This window comes from Ciconia boyciana, chromosome 1 (genome assembly GCF_034638445.1).
Source record: "Ciconia boyciana chromosome 1, ASM3463844v1, whole genome shotgun sequence".
NCBI classification, from domain to species: Eukaryota; Metazoa; Chordata; class Aves; order Ciconiiformes; family Ciconiidae; genus Ciconia; species Ciconia boyciana.
The window spans coordinates 126,024,010-126,044,582 of record NC_132934.1 but is presented as its reverse complement, the minus strand read 5'-3'; the positions used below and the strand labels follow the sequence as shown (position 1 = coordinate 126,044,582).

The 20,573-nt window shown below is 41.4% G+C and overlaps 1 protein-coding gene across 2 annotated transcripts in view; it reads right to left on the bottom strand.

The window, feature by feature from the left end:
- The window catches only part of SRPX (sushi repeat containing protein X-linked), a 49,438-nt gene that overhangs the window by 2,610 nt on the left and 26,255 nt on the right, over nucleotides 1-20,573 (bottom strand). Inside the window, exons 2-9 of one of the 2 annotated variants that reach the window (XM_072848268.1) lie at nucleotides 18,915-18,974; nucleotides 12,697-12,888; nucleotides 11,911-12,087; nucleotides 5,564-5,690; nucleotides 2,921-3,042; nucleotides 2,050-2,229; nucleotides 1,473-1,606; nucleotides 27-148 (exon numbers count right to left, since the gene is read on the bottom strand). In XM_072848268.1, coding sequence (XP_072704369.1) covers nucleotides 27-148; nucleotides 1,473-1,606; nucleotides 2,050-2,229; nucleotides 2,921-3,042; nucleotides 5,564-5,690; nucleotides 11,911-12,087; nucleotides 12,697-12,888; nucleotides 18,915-18,974 — 1,114 coding nt within the window. The remainder of the gene's footprint in view (nucleotides 1-26; nucleotides 149-1,472; nucleotides 1,607-2,049; nucleotides 2,230-2,920; nucleotides 3,043-5,563; nucleotides 5,691-11,910; nucleotides 12,088-12,696; nucleotides 12,889-18,914; nucleotides 18,975-20,573) is intronic. The other variant, XM_072848274.1, reaches the window with a different exon arrangement.

Genomic DNA, 20,573 nt, shown 5'->3' with positions numbered 1-20,573 from the left:
ACAAGAGCAGTGAGAGCTTACTTTACCTGAGTTGCAGGGCAAGTGATGGGGGCAGCAGCTTTACACCTATTCTTCCTATCTGTGCTGGGAAGACACCAACCAATTCAACTACAGTAACATGTCGGAGGTCTAAACCACACTGTGCCGGCTGGAAGGGTTAAAAGAAAGAGTTGTGTTTTAGTTATCAGTGAGAGAAAAGGGGGTTGTTTTGAGCGTGCAGCAAGTGTTCATAAAGAGTGTGATCTTAGGTTAATGAGATGGTTTAAACTGAAATGAGAGCATACTTTGAAAAGGCTCTAATACTCACTGCGAAGAACTAGAGCCTCATGGCTCCAGGGGATGTTAAATGTCGGATTCTTAACTACTCTAAGAAAAACAACACACAGGGACCACCTAGGAGAAATATAAACTTGTCTTTGTAATGACATGAAAAGATGCCAGGGTATTAAGCATTGTGCCAGTAATCTAATTTGGCAATCAAAGCACAGTATGTGAAATGGAAGTTGACTACAGAAACTTTTCTTTCATGCCAACTTGTTTGACCACTGTCAAGCAGGGGGAAAAGTACTATAGCCATTAAATTTAGTATTTTAAACTACTTCATTTTGATCAATATATTGAATTTTCTTGTCAAGTTAATCTAATAGGGGAAAAGAAAAACTTTTTTTTTTAATACAACTGTAACTCAAGCCAGAAGTTAAAAACATCATCATGTTCATATCCCAATGACTGTTTATACTGAATTTTGTTACACTTGAGAGAAAAGAAACAAGATAGAATCACTTGCTGCTGTGAAAGAATACAGGACTGGCTCCTTTCCCTGAGGACACAGATACATTTCTGAGATACATCCCTAAGTCTAGCAAGAACCCAACAAGAACATCATATTTACAACACATAAGAATGACAATTACCAGAATTATTTTTTTTTTTTTGGAACAAAGTACCCAGCGCTATTTCCAGCACTCCGGATGATTTCTATGCTGAGTCTCTGGTCCTTTGCTGGTGCACTGGTTATTTCTGAAGCTATTCACACTTCCTTCCACTATAGTTACAAAGCCTGTAAGCCTGGTTTGCATGAACTGAAACCACTGAAGTGCTGGATGGTTAGGGTTTTTTTCAACTTCTTTAGGAGCTGAGTTAGGGAATGATTATTGAGTACAAGTTAATATTAAATTAATTTGGGGAGGACGGAAGAGGGCCAGAACTGCCTGGGATTCAGTGACTGGTCAGTCAGAGGCAGCACAATCCAGAACAGAGCTGAATTAGAGACTGGGGAGATGTTTCAACTCAAAACCATGTAAAAAGGATCAATCCAGAACCACTACTGCTTCAGCCAGATACTCCAGTGGCTGCAATATAACAGCTGAAGTTTGCGGATTTATATCAAACAGTGGAGCTTGTCCTCTTGTGTCTTTCTTTAAAGAAAAAAAAAAAAAAAAGGAGTTGCACTCCCCCAAAATGTATTTTACCTGCAGCATTCCCAACTGCATCCTGTAGAAGAAGTTGGCTGCAGTAGGAGTTGAAATAATTAGCAGTCTCCGCTTCTCATAAAATTGATCCAGAAGTGCAGCTGCAGTCCTCACATTCACATTAATGTTCATGGCTAGAATTAAATTTAAAACAAAAATTATAGAGCATACTGAAAACAGACCTATTTCTAAAAGCACAAACTGTTAGACAGCAGAAGTACAAGAACAAGAAATAATAATAAAGAAGATATGGGTGAAATACTGGCCTCATTGAAGCCAACAATTTTATCTTAAGCTGTTCTGGCTTGCAAGATGGATTGATTCCAGAATGTAGAGAGCTTTGAGCTACAACACACTATCAGTTGTGAGGTACCATCATCATCCTAGGAAAGAGCAGCCAAAGGTGGCAAAGGCTTCTGCTGTGCAAATTGGCAGAGGATACAAAGTTGTTAAGTTCCTTACCTCTAGGGCATTGAAGTTTGCAGCCCGTATTCCACTCCACACCCCTTCCCAAATTCTCACTGCCACGCGAACCATTGCTCTGGCAGCCCTTCTGGTAAAGTGATGAAATACTCACGTGCACAGGTTGGCTCTACTCCTGACCACCCCAAATTGTACTGGCATACTCTAGCTGGGCTTCCTTGCAGCTCATAGCCACCAATGCAGGAGAACTCGCATGTAGCACCATAGTTATTTCCATCACCTGAACACTTGATGTAGCCATTATCTGGGGCATTTAATTTCACACAGCGCCTGACTTTAAGCAAGAGGAAAAAAAACAAAAAGACAAGGCATGAATCCTGCTGTTTGTTACTAGGGTAGCATGGCCAGTGGAATACCAATATAGAAGATATTTTTCTGTTTGCTTTCTATATTATTAGTCATGTACTTAAAAACCCCGACCAACCAAACAAAAAAACCCCTCTTAACTCATATGTAAACTAAAATGATACAGATGTATAGGTGTATGCATGTGATTGTGGTATCATGGTGACAAAAGGTCGTGGAGCACAAAGAGAGCTGAAGCTGAAACCCACAGGTTTCATCTCTGTATATTCAGCTCCAGATTTCAAGATCTGAACTTGTGAAAGGGCAGCCCTGCTTGACAGATGTGAGTCACAGCTGAAAAAACTCCTTCACATACTTGTTTCAGTAGCTCACAAGCTAAGTATCAGGGAGAAGCGAGCATGAGGGAAGGGGTGTGGAGCTGGAGGCAGGACCGATGAACGAAGCTCTTCCCTGATGTGCAGAGCGCCAGCCACCCACCTTGCTGCAGGCCTGGCCCCCAGGGTCTTGAGCAAGACAGCGTTCTCCCTTTCAGCATCAACATACCGTTTATATATACATACATATGCAGACAAATATAGAAATGAGAACATTTCTCAAATTGCCTACTAAGCCAGATGCAAATCAGTGACTCTATTTATAGGGTAAAACATCATTCTTACCTCTGACTTTAACAAGAAATTTGCAAGTGCCTTTGTTTTCAGCTCTGTCATACACAGTATATTGAATTTTGTGGTCGCCTTCTGGAAAATGAGACCCTGGTGGCAGGCCTTTCAAAATAACACTAAAACAGGAGATAAAACAGGACAGACATCCATAAATTCACCAGTATTTTCCTACTGACAATGCTGTAAAAGCCTGAAGAGTGATGTTTGTGGCATGCTAAGATTGTCTAGCTGCACTGTAAGACTGAGAATAAGCAAAGGAAGAAGCTGGGAAGTGGCGACCATAGTATTTAAACTTGCTACCAACAGCCCACCCGGGAGTTGTACAAAAGGGTCTCACCCTGCCGAGGCAAAGGAGGCAGAGCAGGCAGGGCCTGCTCGCTTCCTGTAAGACAGTCTATAGTGTAGCCAAGCATCATGCCATGCCCAAAGGAACTCGAGCTTCCTTTTCCTTACATAAGGAAGAGCGTAGATTGATCATCCCTCATTTTGTATCATGAACAATCCACTGTCAGGGCTGCAGCATAACCCAGAGCCATCGTAAGAAAACTTCCAGCCTCTTACAATGGGGACACACACCATCTGGCTGCTCTGCACTGCTCCTGTGATTATACTAGTGTACAAAAACGGAATAGAAAGCAAGATTTATTGTCACAGCAGAAGGGTGTGGTGATCCACAGTGGTGTTTTCACCTGGAACTTGTTCCTATCCTGCAAATGTGTCAGGAGAATTCAGATGTGTTAAACGTATCCTCAGTAGTGAAGCAGTGAGGCTGAGCGCTGTTCCACATGATGGGAAAGCGTACCTACTCATGGGACTGCAAGACCCAGTGCATTTAAGGAAAGCACTGTACACTCTATAAAATGTCACAGCAAGATTTTATAAAAATAGATATATGGAAAAGCTTCCACAGATTCAACAGCTAGCCTCTTCAGAGCTGGGAACAGTTACTCATATGACAAAGTCTACATGGGATATTCCCCATTTTTTTTGCCTGCCAGACATTATTTCATCAAAAAGACTTTGGAATTTCTTTATTGTGACACTTTTCAAAGTTTTTATTTTATCAGGCTTAATTTTTTTTTATTCTGTTAATTGCCACAGAATTATCACATTAGACCTTAACAGCAGTATTGTTTTTAATTGTGTAATGAATTCTTCTTTCTGATATTATTTAAACTGTAACAATAAAAAGGCAACATCACTGTCTTTCAACAGCTTTTTTGTATTCACATAAAACTGTAAGCTTACAACTTTGGGATTTTAAGCTTAACCAGTCCACTAATATACAGTTAAAAGACATAACTTACTTAATGAAAAAAGCAGATTTTCTATACTCTTTCCATTATTATAATCTAGATAGACTGCCATAAATCCTGAATGATAAAGATGGGAAAATCAGAGACAGTGGTACCATCACAAGTGCACCTTGCTTTTCTGGAAAATGTGACTGTGAAACCATAAAAATTGACAAGGAAATTTTGAAGAAAGTGTTAAGTTTAAATCCAGTGTTTAAAGCTCCCTAAGTTTCAAATGAGAGGCATTACTTGACAGAATCACAGAATCGTATAGGTTGGAAAAGACCTTTAAGATCATCGAGTCCAACCATAAACCTAACACTACCAAAACCACCACTACACCATGTCCCTAAGCACCCCATCCAAACATCTTTTAAATACCTCCAGGGATGGCGACTCAACCACTTCCCTGGGCAGCCTGTTCCAATGCTTGATAACCCTTGCAGTGAAGTAAAATTTCCTAATATCCAGTCTAAACCTCCCCTGGCACAACTTGAGGCCATTTCCTCTCATCCTATCCCTTGTTACCTGGGAGAAGAGACCGACCCCCACCTCTCTACAACCTCCTTTCAGGGAGTTGTAGAGAGCGATAAGGTCTCCCCTCAGCCTCCTTTTCTCCAGGCTAAACAACCCCAGTTCCCTCAGCCGCTCCTCATCAGACTTGTGCTCCAGACCCTTCCCCAGCTGCGTTGCCCTTCTCTGGACACGCTCCAGCACCTCCATGTCTCTCTTGTAGTGAGGGGCCCAAAACTGAACACAGTATTCGAGGTACAGCCTCACCAGTGCTGAGTACAGGGGCACGATCACTTCCCTACTCCTGCTGGCCACACTATTCCTGATACAAGCCAGGATGATGTTTGCTTTCTTGGCCACCTGGGCACACTGCTGGCTCATATTCAGCCGGCTGTCAACCAACACCCCCAGGTCCTTTTCTGTAAGGCAGCTTCCCAGCCACTCTTCCCCAAGCCTGTAGCATTGCAAGGGGTTGCTGTGGTCCAAGTGCAGGACCTTGCACTCAGCCTTGTTGAACCCCATACAATTGGCCCCAGCCCATGGATCCAGCCTGTCCAGGTCCCTCTGTAGAGCCTTCCTACCCTCAAGTAGATTGACACTCCCACACAACTTGGTGTCATCTGGTCCTGAAAAATTCAAGTTGTCAATTTTTAATTTTTCAATTAAGCATGCAATTCTTTACAGGCCATTGACATGTGACAGCTATAAATAAGCATCTTGGATGAATTAAGGAGAAAGGATACCTGGCCACCCTCATCAGCTGACTTACTAGTCAAGGACCCCAGGAATAAAAAGGAGAAAATGCAAATGTTTACAGATTTGCACCTACTCTGTCAGAATCCCGTCAGCAGTGTCCCGTCCCTCTGGGGTGTCCCAGAACACTCTGGCCGTCAACTTGTTGGGCTCCGCGGTTTTCTCCTTCACGCTTGGGCACTGGATTCTTGGAGGTTCAGTATCTGTTGAAATAAATGTCACAGAAATGGGCACGTGTGCGTGTGTTATAGCTACGCATTTTCTTCACGGCTCTTGCCCTGTTGTCAGCGTAATTCAGGACCACCTTCAGCTGGCCTCCTCAACACTGGAGCCATCCCAGCCAAGGCAGGTGGAGCCCGTACTTCGCACCTTTTTGTAAGAAGAGTAAGAGATGACAATGATCACCCCCGCCAATGTAAAAAACTAATTAAAAAAATAGTTATTGTAACTTTCTTTATCTAGTCCCCAGTTAAAAAGCAATGTCTACATTTAGCTTTGAACTTTAAGGAGGGGTACCCAAGATTGTACCCGAGGAGCCTGACCCTTCTGTTTATCTGCTCTGCCTCTCTTTGTTCATCTGTGTGGTGGATATTGTGACTAAGAACATTTGTAAAGCACACTGAACATAAATCTCTCTCCATATGATAACTTTGCGTGTTACTGTTAAATTCTTGGTTATTTTTCCTGCAGCAATGGCAAAAAGAGAAACAACGGAAGATTGACAAAATTGTCATTTTGCAGGGAATTGCTGCTGCATTTGATTTTTTTCCAGTAATTCTTATAATAATGCCTTACAGGTAATACAAAACAAAAAGTAGACCGGGTAAGTTTTGAAAGCTTGTTTAACTGCTACCAGAACTTTGTGACTATTATTCAGGAGTAAAGGAACAGTGGCAATGATAAAAGACCCTGATGTAGGACAAAGACAATGCACAGCTACTCATCTTCAGCCACTTCCGTTGCCAATCTTGCCAGCATAGCAGAAATACATGGGCAAACCAAGTCCAAACACCATCACAACCATTAATTAAAAAAAATAAAATAAAATAAAAAAATCTATCTTTAAAAGCTTAGTCTCAGGTTTTTTTACCATCGCTTGGGTTATATCCAAAATGAAGTCTAAATCCATGGAGTCATATACCAGCTTTAACAATGAACACAAAGACAGGATTGCTCTTTACCTGCAAATAGAAAACAATCCCTAAAGTGCTGCTTAAATGTAAAGGTTGGCAGGCCTTGTCTTTTCATTTGCAGGGCAGACACAGAAAGTACAATCTGGATTTCTTTCAAAAAAACCATTTAGGTCTTTATAAAGCATCAAATATACAAAATAATTTCATAGATCCTCATATTCTACAAGCAACACACAATGTTTTCTACCAGTTTACCTAGGGCAAGTACAGCCCTACTACAGCCCCTTCAAACTTTTAATGGTATTCCAAGAACCTGGGACTCTTGAAAACTGGCTTATCTCTGTTTCTTCTGTAAGAGTTTTCCTCCAACGCCAAACACCACAGCTTTATGAGGCACTTCCATAGAAGAGCTCCTGTCTTAATTTTGCTCAGAGGGAGTGGGGAGGCACAGGCAAGTAAGTGTCTTATCAAAGTTATTCAGAAAACATCAGGAACATTGCAAACTGCCTTACACAAATGCCTTTTTTTGGGTTGTTTTTGTAAATAAACAATGAAAAAATTATATATCTTCCTACAGTATTGGGGGGATAACTGTTGATTTCTTTGTAGATCCTACTAGAAGGTGAAGCTAGCAAGAGTGGGTTCCCACTGCAGGAAATGGAGCAATCACAAATGAACAGCAGAATCCTCTAAACAGCTTTTGAAGCTTCCTGTACTTTACAAGAACACGCTTCACTAAAGATACATAAGGCACTTAGTCTTTATGGCTTCTTTAACTTTTCCAGTTTTTGAGTTCTTTCACTCCTCCTTCCCTCATCTGCTGCACTACACAAGTGAGCAGGATTTTCAAGCATCCACTGGCTCTAGGAAGCACTTTGTCTCTTTTCCTGATGTTTCTTATTCACTCCCTTACTTTCAGAATACCTTCCCATTATGCGTGGAAACGTGCTCCCATCACAGCCAGCAAGAGCTGTGCCCTCCTCTACAAAACTACGTTGGCTCTCAATAACCCCCCAGTGTAGCTGAATTAGAGTAGGAAATAACCCAGTCTCACCAAGGCTGCTTCTGGCTCTGGTTAGTTTACTGTGGCGACAGCTCCCCACTGCGCTATGGACAGTATACATTTATTCCAGCATTACGTTTACTTAAAGACAGAATGGCATTTAAGGACCCAGTGTTTTAAGCACTTAATTAATCAGAAAGCTCATTACACTATTTAGTGCGGAGAAGACTGGTTGGTATGAACCTGCTTGGACTTCCACATCGTAAAGACGTGGAATAGGTTACTGTGGGAACCAACTCACCAAGCACCCAGGGGCCAGGCAGCCTTTTTAGCTGTACTTAACAATTCCTGGAAAGGATATTTTCTTTGATCATTTCAGCTGCCTCTTAGCATTCAACAGGGACTAAATGAACCCCACCAGAATAACTGCTTTGAAATGGACCAAGTGAAAGCAGCTGTCTACTAAAGAGGCTCTTCAACTGCAGTGGCCACTGCAATGTGTTAAATCAAACAGCGCTCAGGTCTTTTTCCTCGTGCCCTTGTACAAAGTTGCAGCCAAGCTACAGCATATTAAGCACCTTGGCCACAGCTTGGCAGAAGGAAGACAGGTCTAAATAAACCCAACCCATTTCAATGCAGAGAAGGTGACCAGAGAACATCCAGGCAAATGCACAAAACTGAAATGCAACCCCCCAAAAAACCTTCAGTAAAATGTATGATGTGAGCAAGGTGCCCAATCTGCAGGTCAGAAAACTAAACTCGTTCCGAAACAAACCCCAGCGGAGAACCCACAAGATCGCTGACCGCTGGGGAGGTTTAATCAGAGGGAAAAACCATCCTGTAAGCACCAGATTGCCAGACTCGCTCGCTTAATAAGTATTCCTGGGCAGAGTTGGAGCCAGGACATGCTGCAAGGTGTCTGACCCCGTACAGCTGTCTTACCCTTTTACTACAGTGTCACTGCTGAAAGACTAATGACAAGCCAAGCGGATTTATTTAAGCTGTTTAGCAGGGCTACGTATTAAAGGGTGAATCTCGCCTGCAAGTTTTACATCATGGGCAGGGAAACTGAGTTTTCATTAAAAGTATGGCACTGGTCAGCCACTACTTCTCTTACATTCTTGTAAGTCGTCGCTTTTCTTGGCTACTCGGCAGCAGCAACGGGTACTCTGGTTCCACGGTGGGAAGCAGCATTGCAGACATCACATCAGGAGGTCAGCAGTGGAATACTGAATTTTAAAGCTATCTTTTGAACTTTGTGGAGAAAAATGCTAAGTTTTCAAATAGGTTTTAGATTTTTATTTTTAAAAAAACATACTTCTGGGACTGGCCATATTAACAATATTAACAAAATTTAAAGAGCTTGTTAACTGCCTTTCTCATAGCTTGTTAAAGGCTTACGTTTATTTGCTTGTGAATTTGGGATGACAAGAAGAAAGAAACAGAGGGATGGTGCTGAATGCCCACTGCTTGCTTATTTAAGAGTCCATATGGGAGAGGTAAACGGTCTGCTGCTACATAAACGCGCTGTTATTACTGATTGCTGATGACATTAAACGATGGCTGGAAGTTAATTCAAAACATTAGTCTGTGTCAAAAGCATAAAGAGATTAAGAGACTGGAAATCATAAAAGGGGGAATGATAAACACTGTTCTGCTCTCCCCACCCCCCTCCACAAGGTATTGCTCTGTATTTCAAAACATCCATTATCAAGGCCTGTATAATTAATGACTCAGAGTACAGAGCTTGTTTCAGACATCGTAGTTGGAAGCTGTTAGTTAACTACCTATCAATACAGTCTTAGGATGTGACAAAAGGATGACTTAGCATGGTGACAGCCATTTACCACAATCTCTGTTATACAATCAGCAGGAAAATGAAACCTTTATAGAAGAAAAGAAGGTGACATTTTTCAATCTTCTAGAGGAAAATACCTATTTCAATCTATGTTACAGTGCATTAAGGGTATAATGGAAACATTATTCAACTGAGTATTGGCATTTTTAGCTAACTGATAACCAAAAGCAGCTGTATGTTGATCTTTTTTAATCAAAGTTATCTCAGCAACATGAAGGATACCTTTCCTCTTATAGGAGGGGGACAGGGGACAGACAGTCTGCTTTGTTAGGACAGAATACTCACTGTCTGTAAGGTCTTCTGTAAGTGACTGCTAAAACATACCTAATTTTCTTTAATTTAAAAAAAAAAAAAAAATATTTCCCCCCTTTTAATGAATACCTCTTTCAGCAATGATGTTAGCCTGATGCCTTTCCTGCATGGATCTTCACTACCGCACTGTGAACCCCAAGCAGTTTTGTGCAAAAATACCAAGCAGTGCAACTGCAGTACAAAAGGGTAGAGGAAAGCCCCTTGTTTTCAAGAGGATTATAAATTCAGGTCTGCAGTAGTTTTGCCATACTTGATGCTAATAGCTGTGGTGTCCCCAGCTTGTTTCCCTGACTATTTGAAACGACATGAACTTTAGCAGCCCATGCCTATGATCACAGTTAACATCCGTACTGTGCACAGTGCAACTAATTGCTTATACACTACAGTAACAAACAGCTTCTTTGCCTTTGTATTTCATCACTCCCCTCATCTTAATTTTACTCCTCAGCTGAAAGTGAGGAAGAACGTCTATTCAGCCAGTTCTCTCCTGGCCATCGGTAAGCTTTTGTAGGCTGCAGTTCACTGATGACTTTCCTTTAATTACTGAATTACAGTAAGGGATGTGTATTCAATTGCAAACTGCATTACACTGTTAGGGTCATGTCTGGTCACAAAAAAATCTCTATCCTCCCTATCAAGAGGTCAGAAGATAACCTTATTAAACGGTTTACTAACTGCATAACTCACTATTTGCATATAGGAACTGTGTGCACACAAGGTTTGAAGGGGTCTTCTCCATACTCTGTGGTATTACCAGAACTTAAATAATATTACTTTTACTGGGTTACTTGGGACTTGCAATCATACCCTATGCAACAACTATCCTGCATTTTTGGAATCACAAAGAGTGTTAGTGCTAACTTAGCCTCTCTTTTTTTGCTTAAGACATACTTGCTTACTCTACTCTGCAAGACAGCATCCTCTGTAATAAGCACCCCGTCGCTGCAAACAGACGAGGTTCTGAAAGTGCCAGGAAATAGAGAGGACAACATTTTATCATTCCCAAACTTAAAAGGGTTTGTTTTTCTTCCTCCTCCCACACCACTGAGAAGGACAAGGCTTGTTTTTGTAAATAAAAACAAGAGACACCACAAACAGTCTAGACCTAAGCAGCAGGCTTGTTTATACATTTGTACAACACCAAGTAACAGGAAACCTGAACAAAATTCTACGAACGTCAGGCCACAGTGGAGAGACTCCAAAGCCATTTGCTAACCTAGACTGAGCCACAGGCATTCTGAGGAAAACCAAGTTATCATACACAAAAAAACACTGAGCACAAATACTCTACCACCCACAAGCTTAAATTACTGGTAGCCAATTCAAATGGCCAAAAAAATACTTTCCTTTGTGGACAGCTGCTGAACCTTTTATCAGAGACTTCCCAGAAACAAGAGCAGCAGCTGAGGCCTCACTATCTGCTGAAATCTCATTAGTTAGAAGGGAAGTTAAATCTCAATATTTGTTTCTCTCTCTTTTGATTTACGTATATAAAAATTATTATTCCAGCTGAGGTTCTCGAGAGACTGCTGACTATGTAATGAAAATTGCTGGCATAACTGATGTAAACTAGGCTGAAATTTAGTCTAGCCCACTGCAACCATGCTGGTAACTACAATCCATTCGTATTCCCTGGATATATTTGGAGACTGTGATCCCAAGAAACAAAAGCAACAGAGAAGGTCAGACAAAGGGTTTAGTTTCAAACCTGTTTTATCATTAAGTTGCAGAGCGCAGGACAGACTTCAGCACCGAGAACATACTAGAAGAGCAGCACAGTAATTAGAGACTACCAACGAGTCACCCAGGAGATCAGCGAAGGCCGTTATAAGCATTGTAAAGCACTGACCATTTACACCAGCCTCATCTTTATTAAAGTGATGAAGCTTGGAGCTGATAGCGTGTGTGTAAGGAAGACAGTCGCTTAGGCCTGAAAGTACTAAGTGACAGAGAGTGCACTGTATCCCTTAGAAAACTGTTCTCTGCTTCCCCAAAAGGGACAGTTGCTTTTTTCCCCCCAGGAACTGGATAAAAGAGCATTTTGGAATTCATTTGCAGGACTAGCAAGTACCTCAAGATGTAGACTTTCTGGGATGCAGACCAACCATCCTACTTACCAACGCAGGACGCTGGCCGGCCACTCCAAACTTTGTTGTCCATGCACGTTACTATACGGTCGCCTTTCAGCTGGTATCCCGGTGAACAGTAGTACTCGCACCTCGAGCCAAAGTAGGCACCATCTAAACACTTGAAGCCCCCATTGGTTGGCATGGACAGGGTGGGGCAGCGCTTTTCTGGAATAGAAAACAAAGACTTCTGGAAACCTGTTATCCCCCTTTAGAGTAATGTGAATGTGGGGTATTACACAGAAATAACGACGCAGCTAGCAAACGACAAGTGGGAGAAAGTCGTGTTCCACGTGAGGCTTTTCATGCTGTTCTTATTAGCCATGTTTCAAATTTAACTTTACATACACAGTGGCCTAATGCAATATTTGTATGAGAAAGAGATGACAAGTACCTATTCCTCTCTTCTCAGAAAATGTTTTACTGCAAGAGCCCATTTAGATACCCAATACAAATTGTGTCAGCTTACAAAATCCAAAACGGGCAATATTTTAAAGCAGCTTTATGGCTCTGTCATAAAACTATTCCCACAAATGAAAATCCCACACTCATAAAACATTCCCTATCTGCCAAGAGCATTTGTACCACTCATGATACTTATCATGTCACGTACCGCTGTAAGATCTTCAGCAACAAGCCAATCTATGTATTCAAGTATATTGTCAAGGTTTAAAATACAAATAACAACCCAAAGATCACTGTTTCAAAGGCAAGTAGAGTTTCTTGTCTGCTGAATGTGCGGCGCAAGCCACACGCACAGATTTCGTAGCTACTTACGTTTGCACAGCACTTTCCCAGACCAGCGTTTGCTTGACTGACAAATTAGCTGCTGAGGGCCATGCAGTTCGTAGCCTTTTTGACAGCGAATATCACATCTTGTCCCCAATACATTCTTGTAATATTCCCCTTGAGGTGTCCTGCAGTTTGCATAACCATGTTTCACCTTAATGGGGGAGCACCACGGTGTTTCTAGCACAGAGAACAAAAAACCACACGTAGTACTTCACAATACGTAAAAGGTCAGACACAAATATAAAATCACTTTCTTTATTCAAGGTCACCGAGAAGAAGTGGGAAAAAAAGTCTTATTTAAAAAGCTACCAAAGTGGAGAAGTAACGATGCCACAAAGTGCACTAAGTCTTACACATCAGAAGGTCAGCCCTTCAAAGACTGCCAGCTCTTTTGTATTACAAACATTAAAGATTGTAGCCATTAGATTGGGGGGCAGGGGGTGGTGGTGGTGGTCTGGTTTTTTTTGTCCATGGAATAAGTGTGCCACCGTGTGGACTGTTTCATGACAACCAGACCTTTTTTCCCTCTTGTTTTTAAATGGATACATCTAACTTCTCTTTGGTAACAAAAGTTTGCATTAAGAACGCCTTTGGTCTAGCTGTAGTTGTAATCTTTACAACATTTAGCACTCTCACTGCCCGTTTAAAATAAAAAAATGTTCCATAATAACTTGTGCCATAAAGGACATTGCCTTGGCTGAACTCTGTGATGGTTCAAGCTCTCCCACAGTTAGAAAGGATGTGACTTACATAAATCATATTGCCAATATGTCAAGCCTGTCTGTACACATCCTCCAAGCCTCAGAACATCCACTCAGGATTTAAGTACGGCTCCAGTTTTGCGAAGTTACTTTCCAAGTTAGCACCCAGGGTTAAGGCTGAACTGGAACTTGTGAAGTGTGCAAGAACAGCAGCTGCCTCGCTGTTCTCAGCAGTTCTGCAGTGCCACACTGAAACATTCAAATACTCATTTACATCGCCAACAAAAATAGCCTTCTACCAGCAAATGGGCACAATACCATTGCCATGATTAAATCTGAAGGCAAGCGTCCAATCCAGACTAAGTGAAGACCTTTCGAGAAAGATCTGACCTTATTCCTCTCTTTTTGGTAGTAATTTGTAGCTACCAAGTGCAACATGCATTCAGGCACAATGCATATATTGGACAGCACAAGCCCCTGCACTTCCTCCTGTCAAATCCTTCAGAGGGCGTCGATGTTCATTCACGAGCATACTATATAGCACATATTCAGAAAAGGGAACCCCAGATGCAGAAATTTAAATCCAGTTCTAAATCTTCTCAAAGGTCTGGACTTCATGTGTTATACTCTTCACCTCAAAAGATGGGTGGAGGACTACCTTTCCCCAATATCATGGAAATGTAGCCTTAAGTATGAGAAGCACCTTCTAGTTGCTTCTGGATGCAGGACAGTGACATGGATGGATCTGCCAAGTCAGAGGAAAGATGGAATTTGGCTGGGACTTCATGGCTAGTGCTCCTACCGAACTCATGGAAAAAAGGGAAACACAGGTACATAAAACTGAACCTTTAATAATTGGTCAGGGCTACACTTTAAAATACTCAGGATACGGGTGCCGTCTTCCTGTGAGGATTTAACACCATACTGTGATACTGATGGGTGTTCCTATAGTTATTATGTACATTTTTCTACATGATTTGGATCAGCTCTATGCATAAACAAACAAAAATCAATATAGCCTGTTATATTTCTCATACATGGGATATTTATATTCAGTGTACAATGTCTCTAGGACATATTTACACTCTCCTAATGGAAACTACGTTTTGCACCTACATTTTGCTGTGCTGGTCCTGAATCAACACAAATAGTATCCGAGAACTAAAATCAGTGACTAATTGTCAAGTTTTTGACTAGACCAAGACCACGTTCCTCTAGACTAGTCTGTTTCTGAAGCAGTCGTATTGTACTGTGACATGCTTATTTTTGTATTTCACCAATACATGTGAAATCCCTTTACAAAGATGTGTAAGTGGCATTATTCCCAGTGTCACCAAATATGCAGTAACTGAGGCACGGGAAACGAGCAGACCAGTCTAACAGCGCACAGCACGTTAGGGGCAAAGTGCAGTTCAGCTTTTTTGCTCAGCCACACAATCATCCCATCTCTGTTTTTTTCCACAAGTACTGTATGTCAAATACATCTGCCACTATTTATCTTACAATTATGAAAAAGTGGTTTGGTAGAGAGTGGCTTTTGTTTTTTGGGTTTTTTTTAGAACTAGTTCCTGTCCTTCACCCTGATCTATATCCCATAGTTACCAGAAGACATTAAAAAAAACCCCATTGACTTACTTGGTCCACTTTGTTGAGGAGCTGTATCACAGTGGCTCACATTTTTCATGCTTGCTATGAACCAAATTAAAACTGGGAGAGCAGGTGAGGAGTGTGAGCTAACAGGAACAGAAGTCAATCAGCTACTGCTGGAGTAATGAGTGATGACAGCACCCATCTCTGCAGCCTCCTTAGCTGCCTACCCCACTGCCACTGGTGCAGTCTCAAGCACCACCTCCGACCACTCTCGGGGGGGAAGCCACGCATTTTGGATTCACAGAGGCAGCCTCTGTTTCATTCACCTCCTGGAGAAATAATCCTCCTCCTGAGCTAACAACAGCCTTCCCATAATCTCCCCTTCAGCACTCTCATCCCCTAATATTTCAACTTTTCTGTCCCACTTGTTCTTCTCATGGCCTGAGACCCTAAATATCAATTTTTTTTTAATTAAAAAAAAAAAACCCAAACCAAAAAACTTTTCCCATTTGCTGTAGGATCTCCTCAACTAAGGAGGAGGCCTCAGTTTTTCTGCAGAAGGGTTTAAACCTGAAGTTACTAGAAGAACACTGACTGAAGAGGCACAACAGGGGGGATGAGGACTCAAGTAGGCTGGGCTTTTGCCCCAGCCACCTACGTAATCCTTCAGCAAATCAGTTCAAGGTATTTATGCCTCAGGTTTTCCACATATATAAGGTGCAAATGCACATGGCTGATTGCCTTTGTAAAGGGTGTCAAGACAAATACACTTTGCAACATGATCAAGAGGCTAGTAAAAAAAAAGAAAAAGGCAAAGCAGCTGTTTCAGGCATTGCTAATTGCCTCAGTTTTCCTACAATTTTTTTTGGCTTTACAAACACACTTGCCTTGAGTAAACAGCTGCACATATATTTAAAAAAAAAAAAAAGTGGCTAACAGCTACCAAATGCAGTTTAATGCACAAGCAGAATACTGCAAAAGAAAAGGCCCTTCCTGTAGTGCTGTTGCAGCTATGGTGGTCTACAGAGAGAAATAAAGCAAGGCCCCTAGGGAGGGGTAATACATCTTTTACTGGACCAAATGATACTGTCAGAAAGAAAAACAAAAACAGATATGCTTTTGGATGCAGATAACTGGAAGAGCTTAGAAGGAACATCTGTTTGATCTAAAACATTATTATGCTTACTCTAGAACTGAATGCGATGAGAAGAAGGTGGGTGAGGCACGGTTTATAAGGGGGCAAATATCTGGGTTTAGACCAACTGCTATCACTGAAAAAAACCCCAGCTAACTTGAAACACTTATGTGCCTGAAAGCACATCAAAAGATACAACAAAGTTTTAGATCAAAGTTTGTTTATTTTTAAGTGAAGGCACATATTGGTTTTCAAAGGCTAAACAGCTACATGGAGTATTTATGGAATATTAGGGCTGGATGGGGCCCCGAGAGGTCACAAAAGCTGTTCCCTGCCTCAAGACAAGATCAGCCGTGTTCCTAAAGGCTTTGGGAATAAGAAAAGCTCCAGGTTTCCCAGGCACCTCTTCTGGAGCTTCACCATCTCTACTGGGCTCTGTTCACCTAACTGAAATTTGAGTTTTTAGGTACCAGGACCTATGCAGTGTTTTTCTGTTTAACAGAAAGTTTGCACCATTCCTCAGCGATACAATAGCCTGCATTACCACTTAGTAGTAAAACATTTCAGAGACTCAATCCTGTGTTTGAAACCACTGGAAAACAGGCAGCAAGCAGAAATGGTTGAAGCCACAATGTTGCCTCTACAGCTAGGGCTACCATTTCATCACTACAGTTATCCTATGTATTAGGAATAAGGATCATCAGAGCAGTGTCACTAGAGCTGTGATGAACACAGGAACTGCTGTATTCGGGAAGCCCTTCCTCATCAAATATGATCCGAGACAGCCATGCCAAATGGCAGGAAGGAAAGCGTTTTCTAGAGCATCATTTCCCCCAGCCCCTCAGTCATGTTTAAACACCAGCCTCAGCTGAGCATTGCCTTCACAAGCAGCATGCAAAGTGACCAGCTGTATTGTTGCTTCCTGGTACACCAGCCAACGGAGCTGAGGGCTCACCAGGGAGGAAGGGAAAAACTCTTTAAAAATGCTGTGAGCACAGAAAGCCTCAGCAATGTTTCTCTGGAAAGCTGAGCAAGTTGAAAAACATCCAGATGAAGACAAAAGGGTTTGGTAGGAGGTTGATTCCATACACACTTCCCAATAAACTGCAATGTTTTGTTTGCAGATGCCAAAGAGGATGAATTCGTGTGCTTGCTTGTACTGTTCAGTGAGTATGTGTGCAAAGCAAAAACAAGGCTGCTTACGTATGTTAACATCAGTTAAGAAAATTCATTTAGTTATTTGTTACTGGGAAGTTTTATTTGCTGAGCAATGGGCCATACCCAAAATGCTGGACTGCATGTATTAAGGAGAAGCTCTGAACATAGCTACTCAGCCCATTTTTCCTTGCTTTGTCTTTCTCCACCCCCTTCCCCCCAATACCAACTTAAATAAGTATGCTAATGAAGAGTGAGCCTTTTCTACTCCAATGCTTTATGTCCTTAGATTCACATTGTCTGATCTTCAGCATTTGGCAGTAGCGCTTCTAAACTCAGGGCAGTTTTTAATATCTGCGTGAATGAGTCATTATGTTTCACTTACCCTGGTGACATTTTGGCTGACATGAGTATAATCCATTTTGGATCCCCATATAAAAGGAATTTATACAGAATCCGCACTTTAACTACTTGCCTGCCCTGGCATGAATTGGCATTGATTTATCTTCATGATCTCTGGAATTCTTTTTCTATGTGTCTGCAGAGGGTTACATGTTAAAAGGCAAAGAAGAATGAGTTTACCTAAATAAAGCTTTAGAGAAATATTTCCGCATGTGTTTGAAAGTAAAATTTTATACTGAAGTATTTTACTGGGAGGAACATAAGACAGCAACATAGCCATAGCATCTGTGCTTTCCTCTTTGTTGTTCATAAATGTCTGAATTACTTTGACTTACCTCTTATAAGGCCCATTGATTCTTTGCAGAGAATCAATAATGTACAACAAGACACCAATGCCCAGTATTTTCAAGTAATCAAAATGATTACATTACAATTCTAGCATGGTCACAGATTAGTTTACTAAAAAGAAACACAGTTACAATTTAAAGTGACAAATTAAACGCTAAGTTTCTCTACTGTCTAGGCTTCTGAGGGCTTTTGGCAGAGAGGGGTATTGAGACAGAAGCAGACTTTTTAAGAAAATGGACATAGTAAATGGAAGATTTACTGGTAGTGGCAAAAAACTTCTCAATCTTGCTGAATGGCAAAATCTTCTAGAATAGAGAAGAAAACTTGAATTTTCTTTATAAACATGCCGGTCCCTTCACTCATTCATCCAGCTACATAATTTGTTTTTGGAATGTACATGTTCATTCATTAAACACACTTCACTTGGCATTTCAGGTAGCAGGTTAACCTGAAATGCGAACAATTTAGGAGAAGAAAAAAAGTCATGAAAATCAAGTTCTCTTGCATGACCTTCTTCTATACATTACCATCAGCAGGCTGAGGTTTTAAGTCAGCTTATCGTTGATGGTTTTGTTAGGATGTATGAAGAAGAAAGAGAAGCTCTTCCTAAATTTTCATGATTTAACAACCTGATCTTCCAAGAGCAAATGCAGTGCAAAAGTTACTTACTCAGGTGCGTAAAAGAGTGGTGATCAGTACTTGGTCTAATTTCCATTGTTTAAAAAAGTAGAAATTAAATCTTGATCTAAAAATCCATGAGAAAAACCATGGAGCTGGATCACCAAGATTTTCATAATCCATGAAAAGAAAAAGAACAAAGCTTTCTCTCAGCAGTCAGCTGATCCTCTTTAGCACACAAGCAAAGCATTCACCTTTATATCTATTGCGTGCATACACATCTTCGTCATCTTCAAGGAGTGAATATCCCGATCCTACAATACAAAATAGAGAAAAAAAACTGCAGCAAGAAAGGAAATATAAATTAAGAACAAAAGAAAGCTTTGCGAAAAGACATGCAAGATTAGGATGCAATAATCTATGCAATGCCATCAGCACGGGCTTCTCTGAAGCTCAGACTCATAGCAGATCCAGTTTATAGTGAATTTGGAAGGGGCAAATTGATTTGATACGTGAAATACTAAATCTCTCTCACTGCTCCTAGAGCAATGTTGTGCAATGCCATGTTGCATTATGTCAAGTCACAGCTCCTGTTATGGAAAGCCCACCTACCATGAAGTTGATCTGTTGAGCAGAGAGAACAGAGGAGGTACAGGTGAAGGGGCACATCAAAGGTTTCACTATAAAGTGGTTCCATAGTGTCAGTGGCTGTTAACAGCCATCAGGCCAAACAGCAGAAGTAAAATGTGCATAACTCAAGAACAACCCTCTTTTACAACCTGTATGGTCTTCATACCAAGAACAAAACATTGAGGTACATTACCTGCAAACACAAGTTACACTCAAATCAAAAACACGGTTTGGTATCAAGCAGTCTTCTGGGGTTGTTCAAAATAAAGAGATAGTATAGTTCTGTACTTTAAAAACCTGTGCAACAGTTAAAAGCTTAAAATAAAGGTAGAAACTGCTTTATAAAAACCAAAAACCATTTGGAGCACCACCGTTCAAGTAATTCATCAATAAAGCGCGGCAGTCAGCAAGAAAGCCTTCAAAATATCCTTAAGTGACATTTCTTTAAAATCAGCAGCTTCAGAGCATGAAGTCTACTCTAAATTCTATATAAGTGTTCTCCAAAAAGAAAGACTCCTACAAATTTCCCCTCTGAGAAATCTTTCTAAGAACCTTGCATGCAATAGGCAGGTACTAAGGAGGCTCAGCACTACGCTACAGGAACTTCTCACACATGGTATCTCAAATTACAGCTATGGGGATATTTCATCACCATTTGTTGAGGTCTGAGACCATGATCTGTACAAGCTACTGCTTAAAGTTAGGCTAAATGAAATACTTCAGGCACCTCAATAAGCTACTAATTTCATGTGCAAAGCACACAAACTTTCTGCAGAAATCAAACCCAAGGGAGGAATGGCTAGGATGATTTAGCATAAGGATAAAAGAGCTACCAAAACAATGTTTGTCTCCCCAGAATTACTGTCAGCATCTGTCAACAGATTCCACTTCTTATAAAAAACAAAATAAACTCCCCAGAAACCAGTGAAACTTTACTTCTTATTCTACCAGCCTCAGGAAAACCCAGGAGAGAAACCCAGCCCATGTATCTGCAGCTGCCCCACGGGAGGAGCTTTAGTGCATAGGGTCCGTCTACAGACGGGCAGTGCCGTCCACAGCATCAGCCGCAGTATTGCTTGCAAGGGTTCAGACTGCCCAAAGAGACTCTTTGCACCTCCCGTGACCCTTCTCGCCGCATTACTTGCACGTCGGGCGCTAGCACCCAGGACCTGCGACCAGCCCGCAGCACTCAGCAGCACCTTCTGGGAACTGCAGGGAAGCGGGAGACGCGTGCGTTCCAGGTCAGACCAAAATCGTGCACTGATACTGCAGCTATGCAAACC